The sequence below is a fragment of the Aptenodytes patagonicus genome, chromosome 4 (assembly GCF_965638725.1).
Source record: "Aptenodytes patagonicus chromosome 4, bAptPat1.pri.cur, whole genome shotgun sequence".
Classification (NCBI taxonomy): Eukaryota; Metazoa; Chordata; class Aves; order Sphenisciformes; family Spheniscidae; genus Aptenodytes; species Aptenodytes patagonicus.
Window position 1 is genome coordinate 37,141,759 of NC_134952.1, and position 12,378 is coordinate 37,154,136.

The window sequence follows — 12,378 nt, forward strand, 5'->3', positions numbered from 1 at the left end:
TGGCCCTACAAAGTAGAGACCTGGTCTTGGCAAGTCCCTAAAGATAGTCGCAACCTCTCTCTGGAGAGGAACATAAAACAACTACTTAATTTGGAAGGGCCTACACAGGCACCAGACACAGCACAGATGCACTGTACTGTATTTCTTTGCAACACGCCAGGTTCCCATTCGCCACAACCACATTGGCCTATAATGAATAAGCACAATACAGCTAGTAACAGCACTGCAGCTCATGGGTAGGGTGAACAGAATTTGGGTCAGTATTGGAGGTTTTCTGCTGGGATGATGGCACACAGCCAGACTGCAGGACTTCTCTTTTCGGTTTTTTCTTTTTTGTAGAAGACAGGAATAAGAGGAACATAAAAAATAATACTGGAAAAATGTGTCTCTTTCCAAGCTGCATTTTAAAAACCATTAACTAATGCTTTGTCTGTACACTGACTAAAATTAAAGCATATATTCTTCGTATTATTTTTTAAAAAGAGGCAAGTCATCAGAAGGATATCTTTGTCATATACAGCAGTAGCTGAACCAAATGCAATGATTAGTTACCTATCAGGAAGTATATGCTATGTAAGGTACCTGGCTATTTTACTGCACATATACTAAGGGAAAAATTCCTGCCTTGAGACTCACATGTTCATGAACATACTTCTGTTATAAGACACCCCATCTTCATGCAACAGAGGAACAACAATTGAAGCTCGCTTCCTTTTTATCCCCAAATTCTGTACCATGAGGTATCCTGACATAATGTGATCTTACAACCTGAAGCTCGGAAATCACAGTCACCGGTTAAATCAGCATCTATCCACGGATGTGGTGGAAGCAAGGTCTTCTGCAGGAGTTTCAACTTAGTCCTCATCAGCAGAATTATGAATATTAACTGCCTGCACCTCAAAATACACTCAGGTGGTTTCCTTGCTATTTCACAGCTAGTCAAGGATCAGATCCTCAGAGCTCCTTCTACCACCCACGGTTCACAAAACAGCTCCACTAAGGAGATGCTGTGACTCCACACATCAAATCTCACATATGTGGTGATGTGGCTGTTGTGCTGAACACAATGGATCAAATGGTTTGCTGAATAAACACAGACAACAAGAACTCAATTAATTACTGCAGTACTATGCAGGTACAGTTTCTAAGAAAAAGGACTAAAACTACACTGACCATAAGTAGATTAGAAGAGATGCTTTATATATTGCACTAATTCAAACTGAATTTTCTCTGAAAGCAAATCTAACACCCAGGGCAGAGTATGAATCAGTATCAGAGCTAATGACAGAATTCAGATTCAGAGAGTAGCTGGGGTTTGTTTGTTTGCTTGCTTATAAACATTTGATTATAATTCACACATCCAGGATTTCCCTAGAGAACCCAGATTCAGGATAATGGGGTGAGTGAAACATGTGCAAAGTCGATACAGTCCCTTGACTTTTATGTATTTATCAAACAGAAAACTGACAGTTTTATAATTAGCTTCTGCTGTGAAAGGAAAAAAAAAGTATTTCAAAGCACGTAATTTTTGTTTCTTAAATCTGTAAGAGGAGAACATTGACAGCTCCAAATAATAATCCATCTCCACATTTAAGCCCATAATCAGAACATGCATTAAAGACTTTTACCAGCAATGCTATTACTCCCCTACTACTGCAGGAAAGGGAAAGCTTTCTGTAGGATGCAGAAGTGAAACCAAAATAGAAGTTTAGGTCACTAGTCAATTTGTTCTTTGTTCAACTAGTACCAAAAATTCCCCAAAGTTAATAATGTATTCAAGCTTCTGTACTACACTTACATAAAATAATAATTCAAAACACCATTGCTGACCTATTTCATGCAAGTTGAAGAAAGGAAGGCAAACTTCCAGTTTCTTCTAAACAAGCTAGTTATTCTGCAGGTTAAGTGCTAGCTTAACAGAAAAGCTGGCACAGCCAGACTCTAAAGAGAAGTTATGGGCCACCAGCAGTGACATACCAACATTAGCTTATCTACTAAATCCCAAACAATGCCTTTCCCTTTTGCTTAGAAAAAGGCCTGAGTGCTCAGTCAACACTGCCCACGTAGGAGGGGCCGGCATCCAAAATAGCACTGGCTACCTTGAAGTAAGAACCCAGACTGCAGCTACAACAGTGCAGCGAGTCCCCTTCCTCAGCCAAGCCCTGGCCATTTTTCTGTGCTCAGAAGAGAACAGAGTGGCCTCTGTCCCTCATCCAGCCTCTCTCAGCCTCTTTCCTGGCAACAGAGAATTGGGGACAACAGAATAGAGAAGCAGTTTTCCTATTTTCTATGCTGACATGGGTGTGGAGGCGTTCTAGGGCTTCTTCATAGAAACACATCAAAAGCTTAGAAGCAGAGCAGCCCCGGATCCCATTGTTTCCACCATCACTACAACAAACGCCTGTGCAAGGAGTCTTTATTCCTATTAATAGTTCCATTAACTCAATATGGAGCTGCTCATGGGTATATTTGCAAGATATAACCTTGGGTCAGCAGCTCCCACCAAAAATCCATCAGATCATAAAACACGGAATGTTAGCAACAGGAATTCCTTTGATTTTATTACAGTAATATTATATTTTATTATATTTCTGACCAATCCCTGCCCCTGTCCAGCACAGCTTCACTACTTGACCCCGCTCCTGAACAATCTTACGTCGCCATGTATCTAGTCTGGAAAGTCCGTAACACCTCAGCAGGCACCAAAAGTGGCATCAGTGGCTCATGCGGTGCTGCCACATGCTTCCCTCTTCCCTTTTCTCCTTGGCACGTCTCGCTACACCCAACTTCAGGAAACAGATTAGGACTGCCTTGGCACAATCTATGACACACCATCTGAAATCAGGCTTTAAGGACGAGTGGGGAGGTAGGGAATTGCTCTCTTTCAGACCTTACTCAAGACAGACAAAACACAAATAGTAAGAACTATTTCTCCGTCATGCAACTTTTTCTTACATGCCACTGTCACAATTATTATAAGGACATAATGAAAATTAAAGATCCCTGCATGAAGAGATAACTTCTCTTCTGCCTACATGAAAAAGATAAAATCTTCTTTCTAATTTGAATATATCAATTACTGTGCTTTGCCCAAAGGGGACAGAGTAGATTACACAAGGAAGCCACTAAACTTATTAAAGTTTAGCAAGGGTAAATAGCCATGATTTTATTTTTGTAGAGGCTGGCTAAAACAACAGTTATTTTTTCAATTCCAGACTACAGCGATGTTGAAAACCAGCATTCAGTCAACAGCTTTACCAGAGTTTTTCTGCAATGACTGCCCTTAATTTTGTCAATTGCCTTCCACAAGTAAGTGTTTGCTTTTGAATAACTCTGTATTTGCAAACCCCACAGGTATTTCCTACAGTAAATATAACAAGGGCCAAAGAAACATTACACATATGTTGGCAATCTTTTATTTGAAAGTAAGTTGCTACCTTCAAAAAGGCCGCTACCATGTCCTTATTAACTCCCTACATGCAGTATGTCTGAAAAATGACACATGCTTACAAGCCCCTCAATCCTTTATGAAGTTTCACATTTAGCAATATTCCAAGCTGAGTGATCAGTATGTCTCTTCAGGTACTTCAGTTATCTTTTCCCAAGATAAATAAACTATGCAGCAATTAATTTATACTTGTCTCCTGGGGGAAGGGAGGAATTAATGACAGTGAGGCTAATATGATCCAGCGCCAACACATTTAGAATGATCTTCAGACAACATATGTGCTATTTGACTTATACCTTCTGACTCTGAGGGCCATCGCCTTCATCAGAAATGCCATCTTCCTGCTGATCATAAGCAGGCCCTCCCAGGAGCCTTATTCTCTTCTCGCATTGCTTCTTTGCCACTGTCAGCTGATTAATATACCTCTTCACATTGCGAGCCCTCAGTAGGTCAGCTTTCATTGCCGCAGTTTCTTTTCCTTTTGAATCTAAGAATAAAGCAAATCAGAGACAGTCTTTTACAACATGAAAACATCATCGCACCATTGCCTCTGTGACCTGCCCGATCAAAGCATTTGTCATTCAGGAATCAACTATGCACGTGAACACAGATACTGGAAAGTTTGTATTTGAAACAGAATCATGATTTTGAAACATTCTCCAACGATACCTCAAGGGTTTATATGAAACAGTTCAGAAAAAAATCCTTATTGAAACGTCCAGTGAAATCTGACCCCTCCAGCTCTCATCCTATAGCTTGCTGCAAGACGCAGGCCCAAGACTTGTACTACAGGAGGTACATTTATCAGATGGCATTAGAAGTTACCTACAGCCATGGCGTACGATAACACATGGAGCTGATAGCTTATGTACCTTACTAAACATAACATTGACTGCCTAGAGTCATGAGGGACTAGACTCAATCCTCTCCAGCCCAGCATTACACATTCCCACGCATCTCATCTGCAAATCCAAATTTCTTGAGCCTGATATGAACAGCACATCATACAGTATCTTCTCCAGACAACAACATTGACCGAAGCTCACTCAAAATGGTGAGACGACTAAGAAAAAAAAAAATCTTATAATGCCAAGTCAAGACTGCACAGTACTGTTAAATAGTGAGGTAACATGAAGATGACAGTCAGTTGAGTAAGACTCGGTAATAAAAGGTGTAATGTTTGTGTATTCTACATTCCAGCCTCTTCAGCTAATTACCAGGGCCTAAAAAAAGAAGCAGCAGATAAAGCAGATTAAAAACCCCTATTGCGTTGAAATCATTCCTGTTTTATATCTGCAGGATGCAACTGATTTACATTTATACACTGGTTTTATTTTCCTCTTGTTCAATGATAATACTCCCACTTTTCCAGGCTGCAACTAGAGCTTGGTAGCAAAGCATCTGGCTTGTACTCGGCTCTGGATTAATTGATTGTTCAGGGATAAATAACAGAGATCTATTCTACTATGTTTTCGAAATATCAAGTGCTAGTAAAACGATGTAGATGAAAACAGCGTTCCATTTTCAAAACAGGTGCTGGAAAGAAACAACCAGACAGCTAGGTTTGTGAATGCATACACAGAAAAAGGAAATCTCTTCGGAATGATTTAAAATAGGTATTTTAAACACATTTCTAATACATTAAGGTACCTTTTTCCTTTTAGGACTGTTTTCATCCTTTTATTTCCCCCTCAAAGCCACATGTAACTACTGCATGTGACCATAAGTTTTGTCACTTGTATACTGAAGGACAACTCAAGGTACATGGAGCTCCCTGAACTTCTACACGTGATGTGATGTGAGTACAAATATTCTCCCGATATCTTTTCCCATATTTTTAATCTCACTTTATTCACTGCATGTATTTATGTATGTTGGTAGAGAACCTTACTGATTCAAGGACCGTTAGTGTTTTAATGGATAAGTATCATTTGCATCTGAGCTGCCATGTAATAGTGAACTACAGAGATGATACTCACTGAAGCAAATGATAAAATGAGTTTACCATGAAAAAAAAAATAAGCCATCTGTTTTCCTGGCATGTTATCTCCACAGGGAAGTCAACAGAGCATTTAATTTAGTGTTTCAGTTCCCTGACCAGAGGTACCAGTATTAATGAGAGAAAAGGTAGGAAAAGGCCTTAAGGACAAAATAGCTCTCCCCCTCAATTTAAAACATTTACAGCTAATACAAACACATGGACAGTAGTTTAAAGTGAAGATTAAAACCAAACATTTCCCCTCCTACACTTGACTCTAAGATGATTTTTAGAAGTTCTCAATTGTCTCAATAGTTTAAATACTTTGGGCTCAAAATGCATACCTGAAAACCTACACTTTGAAAGCCCATGACCAGTGCTGCACAATGGTCATTCAGCCTTCTTAAAACAAAAGTACCCTTCTTAGTGAAAACAAGGCATTCTTGGAGGGTTTTCAAAGTAAGCATATCTACTTTACCTGAAGTCTTATCATCCTGTAATTGCAGCAGGCCTCCAGGAGAGACCAATGAGCCCTACATCCCACCTGCTTCTGGCGATTAATTACTTTTTCAGCAAAGTTCCTTCAAAAACATTTGCCTCACTCAGCTCTTCATATCCATAAGGAGCCACTCCATGTAAGAAACGTTCGGGGCAGAGTGATGAAGATCACACTGCCAGCCTGTTCCTGCTCCATGGATAAACAGGACCAGTCACCGTGAAAGCCTGGCAGCGATGTCCCTTCAAAAATAAACAAGAGGCTGATGAAGAGCAGCCCAGCATGGAGTGTGGCTAACACACTGCAGTGCAGGAGAGATGGCGTGGAAGCATGGACAAACACTGAACATGACTTCCCTCTTCCAAAGTATGAAAGATAAGCTAGCAGAAATCAGGAGGAACGTTTTCATGAGCATTCCATGAAGGTTAGGAGTATCATTGTTTTTTCTCCTAACTCTAAACCTAATCTCCTTTTGAGATTTTTTTTTGAGAATTCTCAGATTTTCAGATCTAAACTGCTCTGTTTTTTTTCCACAGTAAGCCCTATCAAAAAGATATTTTAAGATATAATCATAGAATCATAGAATCATTAAGGTTGGAAAAGACCTCTAAGATAATCAAGTCCAACCGTCGGCCCAACACCACCATGCCCACTAAACCATGTCCCTAAGCACCTCATCTACTCGTCTTTTAAATACCTCCAGGGACGGTGACTCAACCACTTCCCTGGGCAGCCTGTTCCAATGTTTCACCACTCTTTCAGTAAAGAAATTTTTCCTCACGTCCAATCTAAACCTCCCCTGGCACAACCTGAGGCCATTTCCTCTCGTCCTATCACTAGTTACTTGGGAGAAGAGACCGACACCCACCTGGCTACAACCTCCTGTCAGGGAGTTGTAGAGAGCGATGAGGTCTCCCCTCAACCTCCTTTTCTGCAGGCTAAACAACCCCAGTTCCCTCAGCCGCTCCTCGTAAGACTTGTTCTCCAGACCCCTCACCAGCCTCGTTGCCCTTCTCTGGACATGCTCTAACACCTCAATGTCCTTCCTGTAGTGAGGGGCCCAAAACTGAACACAGTATTCGAGGTGCGGCCTCACCAGTGCCGAGTACAGGGGCACGATCACTTCCCTAAAGTCATAAAAAGAACTTCTCTTTTTAATCTACACTTGCCTGATCACACCACCACTAAAGTACTGAGATATAATTAAGAGCCTTTTTTTGCCATTTCTGAATATCAGCAAAGATGATGTTCACTACATTCAGGTATCACTGCATAAACCAAATAAAACTGGAAAGTTACAAAAGAAAAGGCTTGCATTTACTCACATACCCTTCAGCAAGCTCCAATAAACGGAAAAGGAATAGATACATGCTACTAAGACACTGTTTCATCACTGTGCAAGGAAAGAAAATACACCCTTTGGATGTTTGGTTTGTTTTGGTTTTTTTTACTAGTAACAACTTTACAGTTTGGGGATTTTTTTTTTTTTAATTATTATTTAAAAAAACCAAACAAAAATCACTCAGCAACAAGACGAGAAAGATGCTGCTTTGGCACTTCCTCCCCACGTGAGTTGCATACATGTTTAGCAGCAACTGCTGAGCAGGGTCTCCATCCCCAAAGGAGCAAAGGGTGGTAACTTTCTCCAAAATAATTCTCCTTATCAGGGGAAATTTTTGACAAGACATGCACTGCCATGGAGGAACTTCAAAACTCCTAAGGGGTACTGTGCACCCCTCCCAAGGGTATCCAAATGCCATTAGTACCAAAAGCAGAATTTCAAACTCTGATTATCAATCCACAGCTGTGGATAATTCAATTTGCACTGAACAATATTAAAATGCAAATGGTCCAAACGAGCTCAAACTTACCAAGGAATCAAAGCTAAGCTATCTGTGTAAATCTTTTTTACTCCATGCATTTTTTGCACATGTACAGTGACTTCTGACAAAGCTTCCACATTTTCTTCTGAATCACTCATAGCTACCTTGATTTGCACTAGGCCAGGACCAGATCCTAGAACCCACCAAAAACATTTCTAAGAATGGATTCCTCAGACCTCAATTTTCTTTCCTTTTCTTGGTAGTTTTGCTACTTGGTCAGGTTTATATGCATTAAATACATTAAACTGCAGAACATATTCACACCATCCATTTTTCAGTCAGAATGCTGGGCCTTGCAAACGATAGTCATGCCAACAAATGCCACACAAACTTTATTACCATAAACCACAGCAAAGGATACAACAAAAATAATGTAAATGAAGACATATGTAAAGCCTGCTTAAAGCACAAACTAAATTGTATTGTAGTACTTCATGAACTGTCCCCTCTCTGATAGTAGCAGCATAAAACAAAGATTTCTCATTTTAACTGCAGTTACATATAGCAAAAGTATGATTAAAACCAAGAGTACAAGTTCTTGTTCCTTTACAGCTTCAAGAACTACAGAGACCTGACACCTGGCAGCACGTACAACAGCATTGATTCATGACTAGTCTCTGAAGGAGCTACACACATGCACAACATTGTATGCATTTCTGCAAGACTTTTTGCAAGAGCCGAGTTAAGCACATGCCGTGCCTACTTAATGCCCTGCTGAAGTATTTAAATAGCAAACACTGATTTAACATTTTCATATGAACAGTAACCATAACCTTCTATATATAATTTACCAATCTTTACAGGCCTCTCTGAACTCTCAGAAACTTTGAATTACGTATTTTCAAAGCCTACGTAGGCCTGGAAAAGTATTTGTTCAATTCTGCAAGAGCAGGCCAGACTGAGAAGAACAGTACACATGGTTCTTCTCCTGCTCACAGTACAAGCAAAGGGAAAACCAGCTCTAACGTGGTCAGACAAGAGAATGAATAAAAAAAATGCTAAATCCCAAACACTTCAGGCAACAGATCTCGGGGAACGGACTTAAAAGGGAGATCATGGGGAATTTAGGCACTGATCATTAGCAATACGTAGTGCAACACAGCCTCCCGCTTCACAGCCACAGCTGAGCAAAACAAAAAACAAAGTGGCAGCAAGGTAAATTTGAGCATGGGAGTAAGTATGTACTACACAAGAAAATAACATCCATCACATATAGCCTCTGTCTGTAGGTCCCTGCGTTCCCTTTGGTCACTTCTACCTGACCAGTCAGCCTCTCCCCTCCCTCTTTCACTGATGGGCATCTCTCCAAACCAACCGTGGACAAGATGCATTACCATCACTAGCACACACAAAGGATCTCAGGAGGAGAAAGAAGAACTTCCTCTAAAAAACTGATTTGAAAAATCACAAATAAAAAAAAAAACAAGTCTAGTACTATCAGAGTCACTGTAAACTTCACCTTCATCCACAAGGATTCCCTCCACACTTACTGCTTGAGCACGAGGTGCAAGCACAACGTTAGCTCTTTAAGCCTTGCCAAAAAGCTATGCAAAAATAATTGCGGATGCGTGTTTATCCCTGTGTGGAGGATGGGGGTGGGGGGGAGGAATCATAATACAGTTTTGTCATAATTAAGTTAGATAGCATCTGTAATGCGCTGGAATGCAGAAGTATCCATTTTACTTCACTCTAAATTACCATCTTGACAAAACCCACACATCACAACCCACACACGCAAATTAGCTTGGAGCCCCAGTTTCTAAAAGAAAAGTCCCTTTTTACAGCCGAACACTCAAGCCTCTTTCAGAACCACAGTACCTAAGAAGCCTGCCCACAGACAGTTCTGTTTCTGTACCAGTTGTCAGCTCCACTTACAAAAGCAAATATCTAGCTGTACAGTGGGAACACTCAGCAGGAGAAATCTTCTACTGCAACACAGCAGATCTCTCCATACAGAAATGACTGCTTATTCGATCTGTCTCACAATCCCCACTTGAAAAGGAGTAGTTTTCTCAACAGGGATGCCCCGGGGTCGATTACAATGTGGTGTCTGAAAAACAGTCCCATCCCATCATCCAAGGGTGGTTTCCAGTCATGCTGTGAAGTCACATGTAAGGTGGAGGGCACAGAAAATTAGAAGGAAAATCAAACAAATCCCTTCACAGTGTTGGGGGGGTGGGGGAATCTGTTGAGATATTTGCTCTGTTCTGCCCTAAGACAAGGTACATGCCTTCATGGATTTTTGTTTTAAACAGCAGCTAGTAAAAAGGGATCCTTGCTAAAATTCTTGTAGGATCTTGTAATATAATATCAGTAAGAGAAGAAACAAAAATCTGTCTGTTAAATTAGAACTAGTGTACTTAAACAGTTTCTTATTCACATTACAGCAAATATCAAATTATTATAGCAACTTACTTTTGTTGCTATTTCATAACTGTTTTTTGAAGCCTTTTCTTTAGTAAAATTAAGATCTACTCTCGCTTCTAGAAACTCAGGTCCTCTCTCACTCATGCTACAATGCCTGATCTGCGTATTTGTCCTCTTACAAACTGCTTTACTAGATCAAAAAGCAGTAAACATTTTCAGATAAGCATTTCTAGTCCTTCAAAGTCTTTAACACATAGATTTTGTAAAAAAAAAAAAAAAAACACCAAACCTAAAATACCTAAAATTTAGCTCAAATTTGGTTCAGTACTTCCAAGGAATCCTTATCGAAAGGCAAGATGAGGAGAGAGTTTTACAGTTAAAGATGTAGAAAGATGTAATTCTTCCAACCAGAGCACATGTGACTGTAGAGAAAAGCACAGTCCAAAAATACCAACAGGAAGAAAAACCAAAGATGAGTTAAAAAAAAACCCCAAAACCAAAACCAAGCCTACTCCTACAGTCACTGCTGGAGTGACCCTGACCATTTTGGAAGAGGATACATACGAGGACACAGTTCAGAGAAGTAACACAGATACATGTACACACCAGATTCAGGGGTTTTGTGCAAGTGTAAACGAGGGAAGTAGCGTAGTGTCAGCATGGAAGGTAACAGCCTCTATTTACAGTGGCCTGCACCGCTCCAAAATTAAACCATCAACACTTCTGAAAACACTAATGCTACATTAGGTTTCTTGTTCAGCTTTAGCAATTCTCCTGGCCACAGAAGTTATATCATCCACCCACAACAGATATCATACTGTGAATCTCTCAAATTACTTCGTGTCTTGACCTTTCAGGACATTTGACTCTCTCTGCAAAACTTACTGCTTAACATGAATCAGATGCTTTTGTACGTTTTCTTTTGCTCTCCTATGCTCACATGCCAGAAGAGTCAAGTGATAGATATCTGAAAAGAAAAAAGACCCTATAACATGCCATTTTTTTTTACTACAGAGGTTTAATACAATGACGTTTAGAAGTACTTTAAAATACTTTCTGCTTTTATTAGAGGGCCCTAACAGCTAAGTATTTTGCCAATAGGTGGCACCAACACTAGTTAAATCAAGTGTAAAGAGCCCTATCCTCGCTGAGGGACAAGCCTTCCTCCTTTCCAACCCGCCTGGGCACCAACATTAAATGTATACTTTGGTATCACCAGATACCACTGGTGACTTCTCTCATATGAGAGGTCATCAGTCTGAAACCTGGCCCTCAGGCTACTCATCCTTTAATAATGGACACCTAATCTTTTTATAAACTAAATATTTTTGGTCAGTTTTAGAGACTTAATTATGTCTCGTCAACCAATAGCAAAGGTACACAATCCTGCTCAGGCATATTTATTGCTAGTCATGTACTTGCACAACACTTACTTTGCTTAGATAGTAGCTAAGCACTCACTGCTGCAGAGTATTGCCCACTCCTGCTGCACTAAATGCTACTCACATTTGCTGCTGTACCTTTTTCTATTGAAAACGCTGCCTCAGGAAGCTCCCGTGCCTCAAACTGATGGAGGATGAGACTATATCCATGTACATATTATTCTACACTTGCTCTACTCTTACAGTCTGAGAGCAGATATCAGGCTCGACAGACTGCTGGCTAGGTGAAGTTCAGCTGCTCTAGCTGAATGCCCAGGCACTGAAGAGGGAGTTACATTTTCAGGACCCACCTTTGCCATAGGAAAAAGGAAATAGCTACCAGTAAGACACTCTCGCACCAGGCTGGAATCAAAGCTAAGAGATGCCCATGACACAAAAGGCAAGAGCTCATTTACTAGCAGGAAAGGGGAGACTGTCATATACATCAAACACCCATGCTTACATTATTACAGGTATGCAGCAGGTATCGGGGGAAGAGATTAAAAAGAGAAAGATAGCATGAGATTGCACAAACACACTTCCATTTTGCATAAAGCTTACATTTAGTTATTCACCATGAAATCCAGCTGTTGCAGGGGTAGCAGCATGCTGTGGCATCCAGAAAGAGAAACATCAAAAGGTGACAATAAGTAATGCGGTCGTCTGTTCTACAAGAGTTCAACAACCTTTGTATCAGCAGTGAGCTGTGATTGGTTTTTTGTTGGCTTTGTTTTGTTTTAAGGAAAGTAGCACAGCTTTTTTCTTTAAACTTTTCCTAAATTTCA

The 12,378-nt window shown here is 40.3% G+C and overlaps 1 protein-coding gene across 1 annotated transcript in view; it reads right to left on the bottom strand.

Moving 5' to 3' along the window:
• SNX25 (sorting nexin 25) overlaps positions 1 to 12,378 on the bottom strand; it is an 89,797-nt gene that overhangs the window by 32,361 nt on the left and 45,058 nt on the right. The window contains exon 7 of the mRNA XM_076336420.1: positions 3,745 to 3,935. Coding sequence (XP_076192535.1) covers positions 3,745 to 3,935 — 191 coding nt within the window. The remainder of the gene's footprint in view (positions 1 to 3,744; positions 3,936 to 12,378) is intronic.